This window comes from Zosterops lateralis (assembly GCF_965231275.1).
Source record: "Zosterops lateralis genome assembly, chromosome: 3".
NCBI classification, from domain to species: domain Eukaryota; kingdom Metazoa; phylum Chordata; class Aves; order Passeriformes; family Zosteropidae; genus Zosterops; species Zosterops lateralis.
Window position 1 is genome coordinate 81,559,849 of NC_139764.1, and position 24,964 is coordinate 81,584,812.

The 24,964-nt window shown below is 36.0% G+C and overlaps 1 protein-coding gene across 2 annotated transcripts in view; it reads right to left on the bottom strand.

Annotated features, from left to right (window-relative positions):
* Positions 1-18,982: 18,982 nt before the first annotated feature.
* The window catches only part of MEI4 (meiotic double-stranded break formation protein 4), a 76,498-nt gene continuing 70,516 nt past the window's right edge, over positions 18,983-24,964 (bottom strand). For both annotated transcript variants that reach the window (XM_083858585.1, XM_083858584.1), the window contains one exon: positions 18,983-21,562. In XM_083858585.1, the coding sequence (XP_083714711.1) occupies positions 21,311-21,562 (252 nt within the window). In that variant the 3' untranslated portion in view covers positions 18,983-21,310. The remainder of the gene's footprint in view (positions 21,563-24,964) is intronic.

Below are 24,964 nucleotides of genomic sequence, written 5' to 3' on the forward strand. Positions count from 1 at the left end.
CTGGTTCAAGAGTTCATGAAGATGGTGATAGAATAAATACTTTGTGTACACCCTGCACTGCAACCCAGGACAAGCTACTCATCAGAAATGAGTCTATCCACTTCTGAACTCCTGCATCACTGCAGTTTCTGACATCAGTCACAAAATCCATGTAGCTTTTGCAAGGGCCACAAAAACCAATAGCTTTGTTTTGCAATGCTTCCTAATGTGCACATTTACATGAAGTGTAATTTAAAGGTTTTGTTCTTTTTGTCTCTTAATTTGATGCCTTTCACAAACAGAATGGCTTCCTTGTAAAATACTAACACCAGTTTGGCAACCATTCTAAAGTACTTCATGCATAACATTGTATAGAACTCTTAGAAAAGCCTATTTGTTCTACTACAAAACCTTTTTACTGCAGAAAGAAGGGGAAATTGGTTAAGCTTTTGTGATTTCTGCCATTAAAATTGCTCCTATCAAAGTCTGCTAAATAAAATATGTCAGTGTTCCAACACAAATGAGTTTTGCTCCAATAATCACAACATATCCCAGGTGGAACATGTTGGAAATGCTTAGAACCAAAATTATTCAAACCTTTTGAAGATTACTATTTGCCCTAGGTTTGCCACATAAAAGATTAAGAAATAAGTTGATATTGACAGGTGTATTTTTCTAAGATTGGAAGGAAAGAGAGTTTTTGAGAGAAAGAAACTTTTTCTTACTTCAGACAGAAGTAACCTATTTCAATTTTATCAAGAACCTATTTCAATATTATCAAGAAAAAAGAGAAGACCACTCCTAAACTAGTGTTTCCCAGCAACGCTCAGAGGAAATAGAATTTATAAATGAACACATGGCTTGATTACCACTTCTAAACCAAAAATCATTAAAACTTAAATTTAGATCTTGTCTTTTAAATTCAGATGTTAGTTTTGGGATGGGGAAAAAAAATAAAGTTATCTTTGTTACATGAGCCTAATCATGTAAAGTTATTTCAAACCTAGCCTAGTAGGAGCAAATTTATGTCATTTAAATACAGTTTAAACTATATAATCTATTATAAGTTTTTGAAGCACTAGTGCATGTTTATGTAAAATTTATTTTAAATCCCTCAACCACCACACTATTAGAGAAAACTAATTCCCTACAATGTCTCCAGGAATCATTTACTTATTCCTTCCAAATAAATAACCACACCTATCCTTATAGAACACCCTGCACCAGTGCATCCCTTCCTTTCTCAAGGCAAGATTTTTGATTTCAGCCTATTGGAAAGGTTTTTCTCCCATCGTATGGGCATTTGTGATTTTTAGTATATATTTCTTTTCTTTTTTTTTTTTTTTTTTTTTTTTTTTTTTTTAGTTTTCTGAAGCCCTTGAGGAGTTGCAGTGTCTCATTTTCTCTGTAGGCAGATCTTGCTGACTGGTAATGAGAAGGACAGGTTTGACCTCTCTTAACATTAATGATCAGAGCTTTGTTTAAAATACCTCATCACCAGATGATGTTAAGAGGAGACAAGATGTACTTCGCATTTTTATTTCACACAGAATTTGAAATAATATATTGTTAATTTTATGTGCACACCCTCCTATAACAGGTTTACAATACACCAAATGTAACGCAAAAATATCCCAGTGCTTAAAATTCGCATATTTTTCCAAACACACTGAAGCATGACTGAAATATTAACAAGAAGACATCAGGGGTGAAAAAGACTGTACAACTGATACAATAGTAAAGAACAAAAGCACACATTAAAATGAAATTAAAATCGTGATCTCTCACTCATACTGAAATGTTTTTTGCATGCATAATTTAATGCAAATCTTATTCAATTTCACTGAATTTTTATGCATTCAGTAAATCTACCATAGAAAGGCCGTAAGTCAAAACATTTTACCTGAATGTTTCCAATAAACTTGTCATATAAAGTCAGGAAAAATATGCCTAGAGAACATCACAGAACTGCTTCAGTGCTCAATTTTGAGTCAGGCCAGATCTCTAGATTTACTTATTTTCTCACAGGGAAAGAAAAAAAAGCAATTCAGCATTTCTTAGAAATCATAAACAAATAAATGTCCCTGTATAATAACAGTAAAAAAGTAGTTAATGTATTAATGTAGTTAATGTATTAAGCCACATCTATTGACTATTGTTCTCCCCTAATTATCACTGTTACAAAATGGGAATTAGAAACAATGTTACCTTTTTGAATCACATGCAGTAAAACAAGCACAGTTGTGTGCAATCCAAATAAGCCATCAACTGTTGAATAGAATAAAATCATTGCAGTTGGACTTAAAGGACAGATGAGAATTTCTTCTGAAGGTTGTTTGCTGGACAAATCTTACTTGAGGTTAGACTAGAGTTTAAAAGATTTGTTAAAAGTCCCTTTCAACCCAAATTCTTCTATGATTATTTAAGAATATAAGTATTTTTCATAGATAATGAAAAGTGAAATAAGTTGACAAGAGACACAATGTTGGGAAGCATTGTCACAACAGAATGTACCAAAATGAGAGGAACAGAGGCAGCTTTACACCTGTGAATAATGTACTAAAATGCAGCTAAACCAACTGGAAACCACAGAGGAGCCCCAGACATTAATTCATGATGACTTGATTTGAAGAACAGCCCAAATGTGGAGTTTCTTACTTCCAGAGCTTCCTCAGGACACCTCACACCACCCAGCAGGCATCGACAGATGCTGACTGACACAGAGCCATGGTCTCTCGGCTTTGTATTCACCTATGGTATATCTTTCCCCAAAGCACATGAATGTTCCTTATTTGCCTTTAATTACTGACTTTATAGTTCATTTGGGGGGGGACACAGTAGTATTAATATAGAAAAAAATGGCATAAGTAACTGAAGTTATTTGCCAGGTTATTGACAAACCTGGAGTTAACGATGCAATTTCAAAGATTGATTCTCTTCTCTGTGAAGGGATTATGATTAAAGGAAGAAGTGAATAACAATAACAATGACTGGGGCTAAATTACTGTAAATTTTTCAGCTAATTAAAAATAAACAATGAATATATCAAACCAAAGACTGAGTGGATCAACCAATGAATCAATAATAATTTGCTCCTGAATTTTGAAATTATCAAGTCACTGAATTAATACAGAGAATAAACCATAAACCTGACATAAGGAAAAGTGTCTTTTTAAAAACTCCAACAATTCATGCATAAAGATACTGCTGGAAGATGTATTACATCCCTTGCTTCAAAAAACATAAAAGCAAAAAACTCGTCCATCCATCTTCTTCCTGCCCAATACCTAATGTCCTATCTGCCACTATGGCCTTGACTTAACAGTTGAAAAACTTGAAGGTTCATTCTTAATGTAGCTTTTTGACTCAGGGAGTTCATCCAAAAGGGTAGCTAATTGCAGAGAAATAATGAGATTTAAGTACTTTCCCTTCATTCAAATGCTAAAATCTCACTCTGGCTAAAATTTGTTTTTCCTCCTGCTTCCTTCACAGAAATTAACAGAAGTCTTAAAAAAGAGAGGTAGCTACTAAAAAAATTAACAAGTCCAGCACAATTCTTTCATCCTGACTACATGAATTTAGACAGTAGCCAACATAAAATTATTTAAAAACCCAAACCAATAAAAAATCAGGACAAGTAGATGTTTAAGATCTGAGATCCTGCTTGAACAGCGTTGTTCTTCATGGGAGTTATTAGGAAAAAATAGGAGGAAGACCTTGAGGCCAAGATGGGAATGGAGCCAGAAGAGGCAAAGGACACAGGAGGTGCATGGTCAAGCATGATTCTGGGCCAAGAAAGTGAGAACAGAAGGCACTAGCCTAAAGACTAAGGCAAGAGGGGATACAGAAACTGAGATGAAGATTGGCCAAATTTCTACCAGTCTAAATTCTGCATGGAAAAGATATGGGAAAGAGCAGGGGCCAAACCCCAGACATGATTAATGGAACAGAATCTGTTGCGGTGTGCATTTTGGATTTAGTGAAATATCTGTAATTTTTGTTATTAAGTTTTTAAAGGTTTCATTCCTACCCCCACACACCCCCCTGCTTCCCTTGATCACTGTCATTAACTCACATAATAGCCCTGGCCTTCCCCATTGTATCTTCTTAATTGTCCTGGCCTAGGCCATTGTAGACCTATTGTATCTTATCTCGGACACTCCCGGGTACTTGATGGCTATGGCAGGCCAGGTGGCTTAGCCAAGGCCTCAGGTATCATCCACACCCCTTTTACCCCTATTTGGCAAAATCAAGCTCCCCTGTACCTAAATCTCTCCCCCCTCATTTCAATCTGTAACGCCCATGTTGATAAGGGCAACCAAGAACTCTCACAGGCACTCACGCTTTGACCACCTGGGCCTTTGCCCTCAATAAACACCTTCCTAAGTAACACCAAGTGTGAGTTCGCTCCATTCTTCCAAGCAAGGTCACTGTCTGAAATCTGGACCCAAAGTATTAACTTGTTTGTATGGTATCTGAAGAGCAAGCTAGCCGGAGAGACAAGCTCGGAAGGACCATAAGAATCCAGAGATACACTGCCTAAAAAAGCATCAGACGGTTTCATAGATATGGATAGGAAATTTACTGCAATTATTGCTCAGGAATTTGCACTGCAACATATAACTGCACTCAGACTGCCTTCTAACAGTTGCTCCCTTAAATCAGACTTGAGAAATGTATCACTAGTGGAGCAGTCCATAGAGACACACATGACTGTGGCCCTACTGTGAGTGCTCTAACACTCAGTCAAGCACAATTTGGTTTATTAAAAGTCTGTAAGGAAAAGCACAGAAGGGCATAGAAGTATGAATGTGCCAAAACCCCTTTTTGTTGTACCTTGGAGTCATTTATTGTAGGCAACTCTTCCCTGGCATGTAAGGCTCAGAGTCTAACCAAAAGAAAGTATAGATACAAAGTAGGTCACCCAAGGTCCTGAGGGAATATAATGCTTGATAAACTGCACTTGGGTGGAAGCAGCATCTTGGTATGTGTCAGTAATACACCTCCTGTATCATAACTACCCATGGCTATCTCTTAATGGAATTTTATTGAATTCCAGGGAGTGCTGAGGATAGCCCTCATCCTGCTAGTCTCATATTGGACCACGACATAACTCATTTATGTAGTTTAAGAACCTCTAGCAGGAGATAATCCTGCATTTAGTGTTCCCAATTACCTGCAGAAACAATCCTGGGGACTGATTTCTGTGGTGAAAAGCAATGTGCCTTTGACAAAGGAGGTGCTGAAGAATGAGTCCACTTTGGGGATAAGAAGTTCTCAATGGAATGCAGGTAAATTAGTCCTCTGAATTAGATAAATCTCAGAAACTGCAGGGAACCTATGTATTTGTAGATAGAGGATGAACAACAGAACTCAAATGTTTTCTCCCTTCCTGATGATACTACCGAAAATAGAAAGAAACTTAAAAATCATTGCCAAGGAATGGAAAAATGGGCTCTCAGAGTCCCCTATGTCTTGAAAGAATCCCCAGAAAGGGGAAGGCTGTCAGACAGCAAAAGAACAATATAGATAACACATCCTCAGCCAATGGGATTTGTGAATTCATGGGAATTCTATGGGAAAAAGCTCTGGCTAGAGAGCTACACAGAGAAGCTGAAGAGGGTCCTGATGCAAAGTCATTAAGCAAATGGCCTCTCAGGACTTGGAACTTGGCTGGTGCCCATAGGTATGACACATTCCAGACAAGGAGCTAAAGACTCATGGCCTCCAGCATTTTTCAGTCAGAGGAAAACTCCAAAATCTGCTTGTGTAGCATTTTTTTGAGTTTAGTCTCATTTTCCTGAGATGTTCTTTTGCCAAACAGATGCATAACACAGTGGTTATTTTCAGCCACTGTAGATAGAGGTTGGTGGTTGATGACAACATGACACACACAAAAAAAAGATAATCAATGAAATTTTCATGGCCAAGGCAAACCAGTAAATGATGAAACAGAAACTATATTGACAAGAACAGAAGTGCTACATAGGAAAAGTTACATCTGTCTTGAGCCACTGCTGACAAAAGGAAATGAGAATCACCACATAGTTTTTGAATGGCAGTCTTACACACAGCATTAGAGAAAGGAATGTTTGAAAAATAACCTAAAATATCACAAAAATGAACAATCTTTCAATCAGGCATGGTTCGGCATATAGATTATCCAGAAATTTAATGAGAGTACAAAGGTCCACCTGAAGAATTTAAAATGTCCCTTTAAATAATTTTTGTATCACAAAACTGGGTATTTTTGTTATTCTGAACATGTACTAGTACATCATATATTATATATTCCCTCTGGACATTAACTCCCAAACTCAAACAATTTTATATCTAAAAATCTGAAAAAAGCCCACACTTTTTATTATGTTATTTGCTGTTATAACCAGCCTTTTCGCTTTGGCTTACTGCTGTGTTAAATTTAATTTAAATTCAGAATTACTTATGGCAGAAACTTTTATTTTTATTATTCTGTAAATTCAATGTTAACTTGTAGTGCAGTCTAGTAAGAGATGGTGATACAATTGAGAAGAAGAAATGGAAATTCTGAGTGAAGTTGTGTAGAAATCTATTACCCAAGTTAGTAAATGTCTGCTGACCTGGGTTTTTTCATATTTTACTTCTATTCTAGCTGCAGAGCTTAAAAGAGGAAGTGGTGTTTTTCACTCCAATAGGAAAATAGTGTCAGCCTAAATATTAGACTACTCGGCTGAAGTTTGAAATGAGAAATTAAATACACCTTCAATGCAGACACCTGGGAATTGAGTGTACTGCTACAGAGATGAATTACCTCTATTCCTCTCAGGAGTGCAGCAAGAAAAAAAATGACACAAATGTTAGCACTCTTGAATAGCTTGTCCAGTAGACAGAGAAGTCTTCTCTTCCTGCCTTCACTTTCTCCCTAAAACATGAGGATGCCAAATATGAATAAGAAGTTTGGATATTTTCTCTGAACAGACCTTATTCTCATTCTGTTTTTATCTCTTCTAAAAACTATGGATTAAACATAACAACTACGTCAAACTACTTTCTGCTTTCTTCTCTTTTTTTTTATTTCAGCAGAAAGATCATTGTTTCTGACAGACTTGAAAAGTAAGTAAAGCATGACTTAGCTCTGTCTGTACTTTAAACCAATCCTTTTTCAGGCTGGGGTTCAGCTAGAGAATGCTCCATCTGAGAACTCTGTTCTGCAATTTTGATTCCTACAAGTAGCTTTAAAAGGTACAGTGTATATATGAATCAAAAATTCAGAATCAGATGTAATATTTAAATACACCTTTTATATACTTGAAAGCTTCTACTAATTACTCCCCCAAGTCTTCCTTTTATTAGGCTAAAAAATTCTAGTTTTCCAGTGTTCCCACTGGAAACATCATGGTAGATGTCTAATCATGAAGAAATTTAAAAAACCAACAGCCCCACCACCAATTCTCTATCTACGAGGAGATTACCAAGGGGCCAAAGCCAGGCTTTTCACAATGATGCCTGAAAAGAAGAACGAGGATAAATGGAAATAAAAGGCATAAAGTAAGGAGAAACATTCTCTGAGTAGGGAGAAAGATTCTCACCACGAGGCCAAAAAATAGCAGAATGTGCTGACCAGAGTGGTCATGCAGTCTATGAACTGGTCATGCTTTCAAACTGAACATCCTTGGAATTTTAAAAACTCAACTGGATAAATCACTGAGCAAACTGGTTTGTCCTTCTAGTTGATGCTGCTTTGAGCAGGAGGCAGGACTAGACATTTTGAGATCCTTTTCAACCCGAATTTTCCTACAGTCCTAAAATTTACAAGCCTGCTTTTTGGAGAGTCACTAAAACTCTGAAAGAACCAGGTGTATCCAATGTGATGTTGTGATGTTCACAAGTTTAGCACGTCCTGTTTTTTCACTTAACTATAACCCATATATTTACCACTGATGCATGAAGTTGCATTTAAACTGCCAGCCAACCATATGAACTTAAATGGGTTTTCTGAGCTCTTATTTTAGTTCCAGAGAAGACTAGAAAAACAAAAGCTGAGCAAACAAACAAGGCTCTGCTCATAAAGAATTCTTTGGATATCTTATTTGTCCCTTAATCTGCCCTTTATTGCTTGCCAGTTGCATTTTTCTTTACATTTAACAAGCTCACTTGCAATGGCAAACAAGTATTCTCCTAATGATGTTCTGATGGAAGAAACATAATTACACACCATAAAACCTTAGTAGCTACTTTAATTGCTCCACAAATTATCTTTAAGTCCTGTGCATGATTTATAGTAGCAAAACATTCCCCTTTTCAGCAGCTAAATAGAGCTGACTGGGAACTTTAAAAAAAACTTTTTTTTTTTTTGTTTGTAGAAAAATGCCCACCAGATAAATCTATTTTTCAGGGCAGTTTTCACTTAAAAAAAAAAAAGAAAAAAAATTGATGACTAAGTTTTTTTAAATGTAGGTAGACCTTTTAATCAGATTTAAATACCAGGTAAATGAGATTTTAATCACACCAAGAATACCCAAGTTATGAGAGACAGAGAGATGAACAATTTGTAAGCTGACACACAAAATGATAAAAACAGATTCAAGATCTTTATTCAACCAGATTGCAGAGGAGCAAAAATATTGAAATTTGCTCTCAGTGAGGGATCTCTCTTGGTTGAAGATTTTTCTTTTCTGCTGTAGTGGAAGGAATTTAATGTGAAAGACAAAAAAAAATTCAGTAAATGAAGTTTTTGTTTGCTGATGAGCCTATCTTCAAATAACACTTGGGCAGCTGTGAGACAATAAGCAAACACAAATACTTGCGTAATTACAGCAATTTCCACATTCCTCATCACCTCAGCATTTTATAAATGAAGTAAATGAAGTGGCAACTTTGATGCAGAGCTGCATCATTTTTAGACTGAAAATACTCCTGAAAGTAGAACTATGAAAAGACCAACATTTTAGAAAGTGAAAACTGTTTCTCTACAACAAAGCTCTACACTAATTAGGCCATAATTTAACTAGTAGGAAATAGAAATCAGTGAGGAATTAGGAAAGCTTTTGGAAAGAGACAAACTTTGTAACTGTTCCATCAGAGGACTACATTCTGCTATAATTGCAGTTCATGTTTTCAAAGAGGTGTATATTAATGGGTTCCAGCTCACTAATGAAAAATGTTTGTTTCTATAGAATTAATTGTTGAAATGTCTAAACAACTTTGAGCTGAACTCAATGAAATCTGATCTGCAGACTGAAATCCTTAATTATTAGCACTTTATTGAGCCACTTGCAGTCTAAAACCTTTTCAAATACAAAGTACTGGAACAATCTTGCTCTACATTTCAGTTGGATATAATTATTTTCTGAATGAGACAAATTGACTGTTATGTGAAACACATCTACTGAGAGTTTAAGCTGGAATTATATACAAATGCTAAAACAAAACAATCCTGAAAGGTAATAAGTAACAAGCAATATAGAAATCCAAGTAAGCTGTGCAAACTTTGTGAGCATAAATTATATGTGAGAACAAAGACTTGTGGATAGCAGATCTCTAGCAAGTGCTACTCAAAAAAATCCAACTTAGAGATAGATACTTTTCTTCTGTGCCCCAGACCTGTCTTAGAAGACCATGACTGCAGAAACATCTCAAGTTTCAAACTGGAGGCACCAAAGACAAAATGACAAACATATTTCAAGAACTGAGCAACTGCGGCTTATAAAATTTAAACCAAAGATGAAGCAACAAGGCAAATCATAGAACTTTCAGTTGCCATGGCATATTGATAGCCATTAGTATGTTTGTATAATTTATTACAAAATTATAGCACATAAAAGAAATAAGTCTAAAATATAATTAAATACACAAATAATATATATAAAGTATAAGCGTATATGCATTTATATTTTAAAACAGAAATAAACCCAGTATATAATTAAAAAGTGAAAATTGAAGCCAAGATTCCATTTTTTTTTAAAAAAAGAGAGAAACTGGGGAGTTGCAGAAACTGTATTTCATTCAAAGTAAGTACTATCAAAATTTCATAATTCAAAGAATCACAGAATCACTGGGTTTGAAGAGACCTTCAAGATCATCGAGCCCTAACACCTCAACTAAACCATGGCACTGAGTGTCACATCCAAAACACATCCAGGGATGGTGACTCCTCCCTGGGCAGACCATTCCAGTACTTTATCATCCTTTCTGTACAAACTTATTCCTAATATCCAACCTCTATTCCCCTTGGCACAGTTTAAGACCGTGCCCTCTTGTTCAGTCAGTTGCTGCCAGGAGAAAGAGACCAACCCCCACCTGACCACAGCCACCTTTCAGGGAGTTGTAGAGAGTGATAAGGTCACCTCTGAGTCTCCTTTTCTCCAGGCTAAACAACCCCAGCTTCCTCAGTTGTTCCTCACAGGGTTTGTGTTCCAAGCCCCTCACCAGCCTCACTGCCGCCTCTGGATGCGCTCAAGCGTCTCAATGTCCTCCCTAAACTGAGGGGCCAGAACTGGACACAGCACTCAAGTTTACAACTCTAAAGCAAATTTTTTATATCTGCACTTTCAATTAATTTCAGATTCATCTTCTGCTTTTTTTCTATGAAATCATTCACAAATCAATTTAGTGTGGTCACATTTTTCTCTTTGTAACTTACTGTGCTAGAGCAGGATTATCCTTAAAATTTTGGGCAATCTGAAGACTTCAATATGTGAACGTTGTTACTGGGTGTAACTGGCCTCAATTTTTAGAAATTAAAATGATATTTTCAAAATCCGCTTACTTCCATGTATTAATCTTATGAAGCTAATGGGTTTTGAAAAAAATTCTATAAAGCCAGATAAAAATTGAAATGAAATTCTTGATAATTCTAATAAAAATCTAGAATACAATAGTTTCATGACAAGAAATATACAGTACTAACTCTAATGTATCTACCTTAATCTTAACATCTGTAAATGAAACTTGCCCCTCCTGATTTCATGATGATATCAGCACTAAGGTTAAAGATTAATCTTGAAAGTGCTGTGAACAGAAATGTACACTAATGTAAATTCACAACAATCACATTTTTATCATAATAATGAACTTATTAATGCTGAAGAAGTCAATATTACTTGCACTAGTATACTTTTTATTTTTTATTGTTTATTTACCTTCTTAATTTCTTCCACACTACTGAATCCATCTTAACTTTCAGCTTCTCTCTTCCATAATAATTCAGCTGCAGCTATTTCAGGAGACAGTCTTTACTGAAAACAGGTATCTCCTATTGTAACTTTTTGAATTGTTACAGATTTTTATAAAGTTTCTTTTTTCCATCATATACTTTGAAACTCTATTCCCACTAAAGCTGTCCTTTTGAAGGTCAAACCAAAATACTCTTCTTTTTCTGAGTGATTTACCCTCCCCTGAGTCTTAATTTCTTTACTGTCAGCTGCTCTCCCTTACAGTTACTATTTCCTTCAGGATGATAAACACCAGAGTTGATAAATGGGTAAGATCAATGGTGCTATCAAAGATTTAAACAGGTGCTGGAGATGGAATATATAACAGGATCCTTAGCTTTGATGATCCCCCCCTTTAAGACTGGCTTGTGCTCCTCTACCTTGGGGATCTTATGTGGACTGTCACTTAAATTTCCCCTTGGAAGTTTGCCCATGGCTCAGACATGCTACTCCTTGAGTAAACTAAAAACTGACAAAAGCAGCATTTGCAAAAAGTAATGCTAAATGTTGGTGAATGACTGCAGAGAGCTACCCTGGAGTGTACTGTGGAGGATGGTGATAAGTCTGACAGTGTTTGATACTGTCAGAAGTGATCTGCAAGAAGGAGATGGGATTGTATTAGTGACACTCAACCATATGTAGGGCATATGGGGAGAACTTGCAAATCACAAATCAACAGGCAAAATTAATCAGAGGAATAAACAAAACACAGAAAAATTCAGTTAAGAGAAAAAAAGAAAACTAATGTCTCCAGGAAGAAAATAATCTTATACGTACTAGAGACAGCTTAGGACGACATCTTGTCTCCAGCTGCTTCTTTGTGATCTAGCTCTTACATGCTATCTGCTTTGGAAGCGCAGGCACTAGCTTTATTTTTCAGGAATCCTTTTATTCTGACTTCCCTTTGTTCTCTTTCCTGGAAGTTCAGGCCCACGGCTTGTTATCCATCTAATGCTCTGCTCCTCTGCTTCCTCTAGGACTTTTCCTGACACCTTCTCCAGAGCTGAGAACCTCTGATGACATTTCCTTCAGGGTAGGGTGACATTTAAAGCAAAGGGCACAAACCCTGCAATGGAATTTGTAAACACACATAAGTATACATTAGGCAAAACATAACACGCCTACACAAATTTCTGGCAACAGTCACATCTGTGCAAAAACGTTTTTCAATCTCTGCATGACCTTTGAAACCAGAGGACTTTGTCTGTACCGGTGAATTAGAGAGTGTTAGGACAGAGATGTTAAATCACCTATTGCTGAAATGTCAGACTGAGCAGGGATCACTGATTTTCCACACTTGGATGGGTGACCCACCTGGACACCACATAAGAACAAATGAATATCCTTACTACTGCCTTCTGGGGCCAACTTTTAAACTAGGAGACCTCCAATGCATTTTGTGAGAAGCCCTACAGGTCATACTGGCTTAAGATAATTCTTTGATAAATCTGTGTGGTGAGCGATGCAAACAGTACAGGATCTATTACAAGAAGAAAATTAAAAAGAGAAAGGAGGAAAGAGAAAACTTAAAGCATAAAGAGGAAAGTAGAACCCAGGGAATGGTAAGGTTGCAGACACACTTTTTCCTGACTGCATCTGAACTGACTGAAAAGGTCACTTCCCAAAATTACTTCTAGACTGCAGTTGCCTAGGGTCATGATAGCCAACAGAATTGCTCTTCTTCACACATCAAAACCATCTCAGTTGAAATGAAGAGCACATCTGTGTGCCAGACTGAGCCATCCTAACAAAACACCTATACCAGTGTGATCAGAGACTGGTTAGAAGAGTTTAGCCACTTCTTCCATTAAAAAAACCCAAAAAACCCCCCATGTCTAAATCTTAAACCTGTCCAGTAGTGTTAGTGGACTTAAGTGTCTAATGTATCTAGAACAATGCATGGTGCTTTTGTACAAGCAGCTGCAACATGCTCAAGGAAAACTGCAATTATACAAAGCAGACCAAGTACAGTCTCAGCTAGAATTACTTCTCTCCAAGCAGAATAATGTTATCAGGAAGTTATTAACAAATCAACTCAAGATAATAACACAAATAATGCTGCCTGAAGACTGAATCACAGGGGAGAACATAGAGGGTTAAATGAAAGCCAGTGAAGAATATAAGATCTGACAGGGACATGGAATATTAAATGGATATATTCCTGTTTATCAACACTTCATAGCACATTACCAAGACAACATGTAAAATGTTCTGATATTTATCAGTCTGGAAATTAGTAAAGTATTTTTTCACTTATAATTTCTCATCTTCCTTTAAAATGCTGCTGATGTGAATTCAGTCACTGAGCTTGAAAGTGCATTTGATAGTTTGGTTATGATAAGCCCTTTTCTTCAAAATATTTTTGAAAAAAATCCATCCAGAAGAAATATATAAACCCCTCTAAAAACTACAAAGGCTTCTTCACCTGTGTTACTTATAAGGCTTTTGTCTTTTCTGCTCTTTGGGACAAGAGTGCTATGGGAGTTTAGAATTCGTGCTTCTGCTTTTCTATTAATTCCTGCACCATGGGTGCATCCTGAAGCTAAAATTAATAAACCAGGAAGAGGAACAAAACACCCCACTCTAAGTTACCCTGAGTAAAAAATGTAAAATCTAACCCTTAGTTACATCTATGTGCCTGCAGCCACCAGAACAGAGGTGAAAGATCTTGCAAAAATAATATAGGTAAGATCTTGGGATTGTTTCATTTTAAAGGTGATCTTGCAGTTTCAGAATATCTTACTTCTCATTAACTGCCAAACAGGTACAGCTAGCTCTCACTGGGCTAACTGGGCTGCCTAACCAAGGCTGAAGACACAAGGGAAGGTGGTAGCAATAAGGGTAGATATGGCATTAGTGTGCAACCTAGACATGGAACACAACAAAGCCTTTCAGCCATCAACATTTTCTCTTGTTAAAAATGAAACCCCTTAGTTTATTTCAAAATAGCCATAAGGAAACTTTGTGTGAAACAGGATCATTAACTTAGCAGTGAAATGATTTGAGTACAACCTGCCTCTAGTACCTTTTTCAACTTTACTAAAAACTAATGAGTGGAAAAACCAGAAAGTGTCAAAAATAATTCCAGTGAGATACATGACTAGCATATTTCTTTAACTTATTTGTTTCACTTACTGCCTTAAGTAGTTTTAATACTACAGCACAAACAATTTTAAATAGATTTTCTTTCTCATTTGGAGCAAAAACTAGAAATGCTAAACAGAATCCTAAAATTTCAGTCTATTTACTTCTTACAGTTTGGGATGTCAATTTTGGTTTATATAATCATTAGGAAGAAAAAAGTGAAGTTGAGTATGCTGCTCAAGAGTATACATTAATGTTACACACTGTTATTTGCAACCATACCTTAGTGCAACAAGGAATTTGTAGTGGTATCCATGTGGAACAGGCTTGCTTTGTGCTTCTATTAGCTTCTAATATATGAGCAGACTTTTGACAGCTCAAATAGTACAATCTGTTTTCTGAATAGTAGAACAAATTGCTGCACTAAGATGCTACCAAAAAATCTATTACATTCTAATGGTGGTGGTCTAACATATAAAGTGTTCCACAGTTTTTTTATAAATTCTCTCCACTCAAAGAGCATTTTATATAAAAACAAAAAGAGAAAAAAATCTCCTTTGAAATAGTTAACTTGTTTGCCTTAAAAAGTGCTAACTAACAAAAGAAATAATATTGAATGGAACGCTAGCAATCTACATTCCCTAGTTATGAGGTGTTCCTTTTATTTTATTTTATTTTAGGACAAAAACACATATGAAAAATGTGCAATTGACTCTTTATTTAGGAAGTAGACTATGCTTAGTTTTATAACAAGACCTATAATGAATCACCTGCTAAGTGTCCAGATGCCTGCCCTGGTGATCCAAAAAATGTAGTAAGCTACAAGATTAATCTTCCGTTCTTTCTTTTTCTGGCTCAAGATGCATTTCCTAATTTTTGGTTCAAAAGACAAAGCTCAGAATACACAATGGTCAAAAGTAACAACTTTCCAGAGGAAGACAGAATGAAGAGCTGTAAAGGTCAGAAATGACCCAGTATCTTCTTCAGATGAAAAAAAGGTGTAGTATAGAAATGTGTTCACTGTCTTCTGTGATTGTAAACCCTTCTTGTTAATTCTTTATGTCAAAAAGATAATAAAAAATTAGTCTGATACAATTTTTTCTTGCATTCAGCAGTAACACAAAAGCAATGGAGCTCATTTATGTTACAAGGAAACAGATTAGGCTCTGTATTTGCCTTGTAATAGTACCTTTGCTTTCAATGTTTTATCTTCTTTCAGAACACAGTAGTCATTTACAGGAGTTTAAACTTCTGTTTTCTCCAGAGATTTTACTTCATAATATTCCTCTGACTGTACAAACTCAGCTGAATACATCAGAGAATACACTTATGAAATTCGTAGGTGTCATCATGCTGGGGTCAGGGGATGTCAGCTACTCCAGAGGACACGCTGGAAAGAAAGTCTTCAAAGAATATAACTAAATTCAGTAATTATAAGTGGAAAAAAAAATAAAAATCACTATGCTTTGACAGAAGAAAACCAGAAATGGCAGCTAACAGAAGAAAGCAAGAAATCACTGAGACATCTTGGAGGAGTAACCAGCATCACTACTAAAATCTGTAGTGTACAGTTTCTCCTGTGTGTGCCAAAGAAATTGTTAATGAATGCATGTGTGCTGCTTTTAAAACTGCATGTACTGAAGAGCTGAATTCTGTAAGGTGCCAGAATTGGTGTAAGCCACATGAATTGCTGGCATTTATGAGAATAAGCAAAGAAAAATGACTTCCCTTTTAAACAACCCCAAACAAAGATCTTGTCTTGGAAATATTTCTATTCCCTGGGGGATGTTACTGGTTTGCAGCGAATGTTTCCTTAAGTATAACTTGAAAGACTGTCTCAAACATGAGCTCAAGCCTGGTAAGCAGGTGATACGCAAACAGTGCTCTTTTCAAAGATGAGCCACTCTTTAGTGTAACTATTTTAAGGGTGGGCATAACCCCTAAGAATTCAAGATAAATTTGAAATCAGCAAGTTAGTGGAAACCATACTGAAAGAATGGCTTAATTAAAGCAAGGCTGTAAACTAACATTGTTTGTTCAATTAAAGAAGCAGGTGCAGACTAAGTGAATTTACTTACATGCAAAACAGGAAAAACTAGAAGATAAAGAAGGTGAAACAATTTACATAAGGGAGAGATGATTTAATAAAGGCCTAAGTGAAGCAGACCATCTGGATGAAGTTGCAGAAATTGTCACAAATCAAGGCAATTAAGAAATGCAGAACAGAAAGAAAAAACCCCTTACTGGCATGTGACAGACAAGAAAAGCACAATCCAGGAAAGCTTGAAGAATATAGCTGTAGAAGCAAAAAAATCAATAAAACTTTTTTGAGTTCTAAATGGAAACATACATATATGGACAGCTGCTCAGGGAATGAAAATAAACACAACAAACGTCCTTTGCTTTTCCTGTATTTGTGCTTAGCATTATGAATAATTAAAAATACTTTAAAACTCGCCCTTCTTTTCATTATTAAACTGAAACAGAGTAAGATGCTAATGTTAATGTAGTCCTCTGATTTTATCTGATTGCAGTTTTTAACTACTTCACTCTCAAGGTGATCACTGAGATTTGCACTTCAGGAAGGACCAGTGGAAAGTGTCCAGCCTGGGAAGGAAGTCTCCTTTGCAGTGATGCAGGTTGGGAGTGCCTGGCTGGAGAGCAGCTCTGCAGGCAAAGCTCTCGGGGACCCACGTGGGCAGTGAGCTGATTGTGAGCCTGCAGGGGCCGTGGCAGTGATGAGCACCAAGGGCATCCTGGGCTGTGCCAGCAGGAGCACAATTAAGGGAAGGGATTACCTCCCTCTAATCAGCACTCGTTAATCTACAACTACCCTACTGCCCATTTGTGACCCCCAGGAAAAAGACGCTGATAAACTGAAGAGTATTCAGCATAGGGCTACCCAAATGCCTTGGGGCTCGAGCATCTGTGCCATCAGGGGGGTTAAGGGAGCTGGGCCTCATCACCTCGGAAAGAGATGGTTGCACAGGCGGGACCTAACAGCAGCCTCCCGTGCCTATGGGAAAGATATCAAGGGAACAGATCCAGGGTCTGGATGGTGAAAAGCCTTAAGACACTGTTCATAGATGAAGTAACTGTATACCAGTTCAGACTGTATACAAGGAGACCTTTTTTCACCATGAAGACAGTCAAGTAAAAGAGCAGATTCAGGCTCCGTCCTGGAGATTTTTCAATACCTGACTGAATACTGAAATAGCAACAGACAACATTGATTTAACCAACATTGATTTGATCCCACAGCTAATGCTGATTGAAGCAGGAAGTTTGACTAGAGACCTTGAGGTCTCCTCCAACCCAAATTTTTCTACGATCCTATGAACATCAACTAATGTTGCACCACAGTAAACTACAAACTATATCAGACAGTAATGCACAGATAACTGAATGAAAAAAAATATTATAGGATTAAAATAAGGTACAACTTAATTTTCACTGTTACCAACATATACAAACAATAACTTGCAAAATCAATAAACAGATTATGAAAAGATTCCAAACTAAGTTTACAAAAAGATTCTGAGACAGTCTACTTCAAAATCCCACCCACTGCTGCTATTTAGCAGGCATGCAATACTCTTCAGGGAACAGAACAGTCAATGGACCAGCACTAGAATAAAAATTTATTTTCTTTGTTTCATAATTTTTCTATTTTCATAAAACGAGACACTCTACCACAAAATTCTTTTTAAAACACATAGAGATAGAATGAAAGTCAGTCATCCAGAAAGCTATGAATGTGGCAGAACAACAAATTATAAAACCATAAACTGCTATTAGGCTACTAATAAATAATTGCTAATTCAACCATATAAATACATAATTTAACTGTGTGTACTTATATATCTGCTTTTATAAGGCTGAACAAGTTGCATTTGAGGAACAATAGCATGTGCCAACATCTAAAGTACATGTATTTACAAAAAAAGAGATGTGCAAGACGAAAGAAATATCCTTGAACTGTTCATTTTAAAACTGTAAAGGTAACTATGTAAAACACTCCAGAGAACAATGACAGATCACACACACCAAATTATTTTCAGTGTTTCCTATTTAAGTCTATGAGATGTTATGCTCAGCACATCGGACCTTGAGATGGTCCTTTTGAGACATCCAATAGTCTACACTCAGCAAAGAGCACTTTCTCTGGATTTGGTATTCCTCTCTGGAGGCCAGTCAGGTAAAGCTTGGACATGGTCATACCTACTTAGTAAGTATTTGAAGACTTAGTTTAAACCTGCAGCAGGTTTCTTGTAACCTGGTTGCAAATCCCCCAGGGACTATCTCAGCCATCCTGGTAATTTCAAAACTAAAGACAGTGGTGTTTACTCAAATTACATCTAATGGCCATTGGATAAGAACAGAAATTATCTGAAGAAGAGAGATTTAAACCTAGGATCTCCTACTCTAAAACATATAAGGTATCACAAATGCGGGGTTTAGTTTTCAGATTAAGACACCTAAATGCATGTTTGTGGTGGTGAGTTACACACCTAAGCTCATGCTGTCACCACTGTTCAGTTGTCTAAGCAGACACATTTAAGTGATAGTGCCACAGATGATGCTTCAGGGTATCAGAGGCATCTATCTACATGAACAGAGAAAAAGTGACACAAGACTTGGAGAAGATCTGCAGTCCTTTGGGCTAGCAGCTAGACACCCAGACCAAAACAGTTGGTTACTTTGCAAGTGTTTCACAGATCAGACGTCTAAATGTACAAGTCTACCTTTGTGCATTTTCATCTGGAGCCAAGTCCCCTCTTAGTGAAAAATCTTCAAGAAACAAGAGACAACAATCTAGTAAGTATTCTGATTGCAGGGGTTACTGCCCCACCAAAGCCGAGGTGTTCATTAATGCGGTTCACTGCACTATTTGATTCTGCACTAAGCAAATAAGGAGAGCCCAGCTGACCAGTTAACAGTACTTCTGCAGAGAGGTGAGTGTGTGCCTAGATTGCTGCAATGGCATTGCAAGGGGAACTCTCACTCTGCCTCAACACTTTCAAAGATGTACAACTGCTCCAAATCCCTGTCAGAGTGTAAGTGCCATGCAGTTGTGCCATCTCTGGATACAAAACCTTGTCTTTCTGAAAAATAATGTTAAAAATCATGTCTCCAAGTGAGCAGTTACTTCAAAATTCACCAAGGATTAATATATTTCTTGAAATATCCACTGCTTTTCCAGTGGCCTAGAGAGCTTACTGGTGAGAAAGAGCTAAGATCTGCAAAAAAGAAAATATGTGTCCCTTTTTGCCTTAGTTACTTTACTAACAACAAAAATACTTTTTGCCAATTGATGAGCAAATATGGTGCGCAATCTAGGTTTGAAATTTTCTTTTGAATAACAGGCTTGAAAAAAATACACCTTTTGCCATTATATAGATGCCAGTATCCTTCTGCATTTTGTGTCTTTTGCTTATACACTATATTTGAATGAAGCTTTTTTGAAAAAATTAAAATGAAAATTATTATAATTAGGAAAATTTTATCAGGTAGGTACTTGTTAATTTTATTTATTTCTTTCCTTTCTGTTTTTGCAATCATGTTTTGAGCACTGTGGAGGAAGAAGGAAGAATTGATCCTCCACCAGAATGAAACAAAAATACAAGTAAAGCAGCAACAAAAAGGGCACAGCAGTTCCTGAGTGGCTACCCAGCTTACACACTGATTTATTTTATTTAGTTTGGCTAAATTTATCTGATTTTCTCATGTGACTAGTCAGGAATGCTTGCTTTTCAAATCAAAGATTTCTGTTGGAAGAAAGTTAGCTAGAAGAAAGCATTAAACAAATGTTACCATATGACATATCAAATAGGAAGTTTAAGAAACAGAACAGGGGGCAGGGTCTTAGCTAAGAAACACTCTTTGGGGAGCCAATTCACCATTAAAGTAACCTGCTTTCTAAATATCCATGTATTTTACATATATATAAAGCAAAGGTTTATTAAAAAATAAATGCATTCAAATTGATAAGATAGTGATGTTTCAGAGAATTTTCCTGACACAAAAATTGAAGGGGAAGAACAAGGACTAATGCTCAAAATATTTTGCATTTATAGTGAATGTACACTTCTAGGAGACATAATAGAACTAAAATGCTTTTTATCTAATAGAAAAAAGAGCAATTGATCATAATAGTTACCCTTTAGATTTATCAAACACTATAGTTCAGTTAAGATATTGTTAACCTCACACTTTAAAGACCTTTTAAGATAATTCCTGTTAAATTATGTTACTTTAATTATTACTATGAATATAATACCATTGCACAGAAAAAAATCCCATTAAATATTAGATAACATGTAAATATACCAAAGGGGATTTTATCAATATTCATTAATTTAAAACAGAAAGGTTTAAAGTAACTATTAAATGAGTTAAACTTCTTCAGATTAGATCTCTGAAATCATTACTCAACTCAAAGTGAATCAGGCCTATTGTATCTAAACTTGTATATACACAAGTAAAGCCAAACAATATACAATGAATGTGAGAAAGATGTGAAACTGAGCACCAGATTTTATTTTGCTCAAGTAATGACTCATTTGATTATCAGTAATGAAGACTGTCCTGTAAGAACTTCTACTGAGAAGTTGCCAAGTTTAAAATAAACATTTCTATTTCAGCCAACCAGACACTGTCTCTAAACCACGGAGAAGCTACACAACTCTTAAAGGACAGGCATTAGTCTCCTAACTTGGAAGCTCTACACAGAGATTATGACTGTACTTTAAAATTCATAGTGTTTATTTTAAACAGCACTTGAAACAACTTTCTTTGTTCCATTTTCACTGTGTGCACAAACACCAACACACTGTTTTCTATTATAAGAAACAGCATTTATTGAAAATGGCACCTGGATGATTACATTTTTCTATATTCAGAATTGGAAATAAATTGCATTATCTCTGAAACTGTTGTATAGAATAGTAGTTTAAAGTAAATGTTTTCCAATAAGGATAATATCTCTGTCTGGCTTGAAAATTTTCCAATGAAATCCCACAACAAATGCACAGTTAAAAAGTAGGCTGCTTGTTTTAATCAATTTGCATTTGACCTGAGTTCAAAAGAACACTCACTCTCCACAAATATAAAGAAAATAAAGGGAATTCATCCGAGAGATGAAGAACAATTTGATCAAGGTTCTTCAGAAATTTGATTTTTTCTTCTCCTCCATAGTGTGAGCTTGAAATGTTACTTTCTTCTGTCTCATTTTGAAGAAGTTGTTCCAGAACTGTGCACAAAAAAAAAATATTCTCATACTGGGTGATGTCATAAACAGACTGGACCTGGGAATAAAGAAAAATCAGTACATAAGTAGAGTGTGAAAACATTTCTGCAGCCTAACTTCTCAGATGACAGTTGAAGGAATACTGTTAAAATTTGCAGTAATATTTATATAATCAGGACTCCTGTACAGTCAGTATGATTACTTCTAAAAAATGTTTTCCTTTTTGTGGTAACACTCAAACAACTAACACTGCATCACGCCACCAAGTGTGATGAAAAGTCAACATAACCTCTTCATGAGAGAGTTTGTTTTACCTAATTATCCACAGGCTGTGACATACCATAGTGATGTAGAGAAAAACAACTACAATAACAGCTTTGTTTGGTTTGGGCATATAATTAGAATTGGTGGATTTCTGTTTTTTGAGAAATAAAATAACAAGCAAGAAAGAATTTTTTACTCCTAAATATAGACACTCATCTATTCAAGTGACACATCCAGAAAGCAAATAAAAAGTCAAATTTTCAATTGCAATAGAAAAGGCACAAGCCAGTTCCAAGCAACTTTAAGTGGAGTATTCAGCTTGTCAAATGAGCTGGAACAAGGACACTGACCAAACTAAAAAAGTTTTATGTCTTACAGCCTTATCCAATATAAATTCACCTGTCCTGTATCTAGAAACTGGAATTTTACACACAAGCTTTCTGTACATAGGAAATAACTGGTAAGTTACAAACTTAAACCTTGGAGAAGTGTCTCTCTGGAATGAAATTCTGTGTCCTTAACAACCATATCTACTAATAATATGAGATGATCTTCTTCTGAAAAAGGGCTGCAATTAGCAGGTAGATGATCAGAACTGAAAGGTAAAATCATAGCTGCTAGAAAATTAACTATAGATTTTAGAAAATGGACTAATAGCTCCAGTAAATTTAAAAACCTGTTTAGACCTGTGGTACAAAGCCAGATGGGTCAAGGCTTCAACACGGGGCTGTGAAAACACATCAAATAATTTTACTCAGTCTAGATTACATACTGTAAGGTTTCCAAAAGGAATCTGTTATACAGTCATTGGTTTTACAAAAAATGTAAAGTATTTTTGATTCCATTAGAATCTAAGAAAAAGACAGCACTTCACCTTCTCCAGCTAAAACTGAGGAAGATGGTGACTCAGAGATTGATTTGCTTTCTGAGATAGTAGTTATTAAACCTAAAATCTGTCTTGAAGCACCCTGTGGTAATGATTTTCAGGTACCCTCTCACCTCAGAGACAAAAGTAAGACACCACAGCCATCCTATTGCAAAGCCTCAACATAGCAGAAGAACTTTGCTGAGTTTCCTAGAAATCTTGAAAATTGGGTTTGTTACTACAACATATTATCCCTAGCCTTACATACTCCTATTCTGTCTCTCTGGAACCTGGTAAGAAAAATGTGCAGTTTAGAAGCTGCTGCCTAGAATTCAGTATTGACATTCTTGTCAGAACAGACAGCAAAAAATGAAACAGTATTACATTATTTAATAAAAGCACATTAATTATTTGCATATTTCTAAAGTTCAGTTAAATCTAACTGCCTAATTTGGGAAAATCTCCTTCCTTGGGAAAATCAGAGGTAATAAGAGTCTGTTTCTTCAAATATCAAACATCCAACTCTAGGACAATCATACCTAGAGTTTTACACTGATTGTTTTGGCTGCTAACTACCAGTGGGGAGCTAAATATATTTACTTTGCTTATTAGACTAAATTACAGCTTTCAAATTTGCGAAAGTAAACTTTATTAATGATTTACTGAATTTCAAGGAAATAGATGCCTCTAAAGCCCTACAAAGTCTGCTCCTAAGACTTTCAGCGTAGGGGTCATCTGACCAAACACTGGCATCAACAAGCTGAGATAGTTATCCCTTGTTCCTGATTCAGCTGACGGAGGGAAGCAAGGGGTGGCACAGAGTTGTCTGAATGTACATGTCTACTGCCATTTCACATGCCTCAGAGGAGCAGCTGTAAGTCAGGAGGAGTACCTTAGGTGTGCCCTTAGATGTCTGAGTTTTTGCAACTGAGTAGCTCCTAGAGTCCTTTAGCATGTAATTCATCCGACTCCAAACTAGAACTACAGATATACCATGTCCTGGAACTCTTCACAGTGATAAAGTGTGACTGTACCCAGAAAAAAAAGACTATGTAGAAACATAAATCGAAGTTCTATGCTCTTAGTTCTGTAACTTGGAAATTAGACATACAACATTACAAGCAAAAAATTTTCTTTGACTCTCAAGTGTTGGCCTTGAAAATTCACTCCTTTTATATGAGTAATCAATATAAAATGTTTTAGAAAGGCAAATTATGTCACTTCACTTACCCCTGTAAGCTCAGGTTCTTCCATACAGTTAATAGTGCTACTTTCAGTGGGTCTTAAAAGGTGCAACTAATTGCATCTTAGTAAACTATCTGATTATGGATAACAGAATCCACAAGTTAACTAATTAGCTTCTTCTACAAAAACTACTGCATTAAAGCAAAATTGCTTTAATCACACAGAACTGACATTGAAAAGAAAGGGTAAGTATGATGGCAAGGAGGAAGTATTTTTTGAGGTAATTATTTTTCTGGAGACAAATGCATTTTGAAATATTGCATTATGTAACTGAGGAGAGGAAAAATCAGTCTAGAACATTTTCTGGCTCAAGGCTTACTATTAACCTTTCCAACCATTTATTAATCTGAAAAAAATGTGCCTCTGTTTCTTTTGTTAGACGTCTACTGTAGCACTGATTGATGCAATTACTACCAATACAAATTTATGCCTCATAATTGGTAAAGGGATGTCTTTATTGTTCCCTAAAGGTGCAGAGTCAGATAAAAGGCCTGTTAATCTTGCCCATCAATGTGTGTAAGCGGGTAACTGTGCATGTATGTGTACACACCAGAAAGTTCATAGGATGCGTCTATAAAGCAAGCCTCATATATATATATATATATATATATATATATATATATACTGCTATTCTAGAGTACGTTAACACCAACTTTAATAACTTTAACACTAACTGTTTTTCAGAATCAATTTTAAGGTAATCACTCTTACAAAACAGACAGGTAAGCAATATGGATATATATATATATGGATTTTGGACACTACACTTTATGCGATCTGTCCTCATCAATTTTGCCTCACCAAGTACTTGGAAATGTGTTTTGTAGCAGTAGCAGGCATTTTTCATGTACCTTAGTTTTTAATTTAACTTAACTTTTGGAATGATTTTCTTATTATGATTTCTCAATACAAATAAACTTTTTAGAGTTAAATAATTTAAAAAATATTATTTATATAAAATTGAGCTTTACATAAGATGGAAACAAGAGTTACAAGGATCTCCTAGCTGGATCTGATGATCTGCTAATCAGGATTAACTGTATTTACATCACCAGTTCAGAATGCAAGAAGTGTCAAAATGTTTGG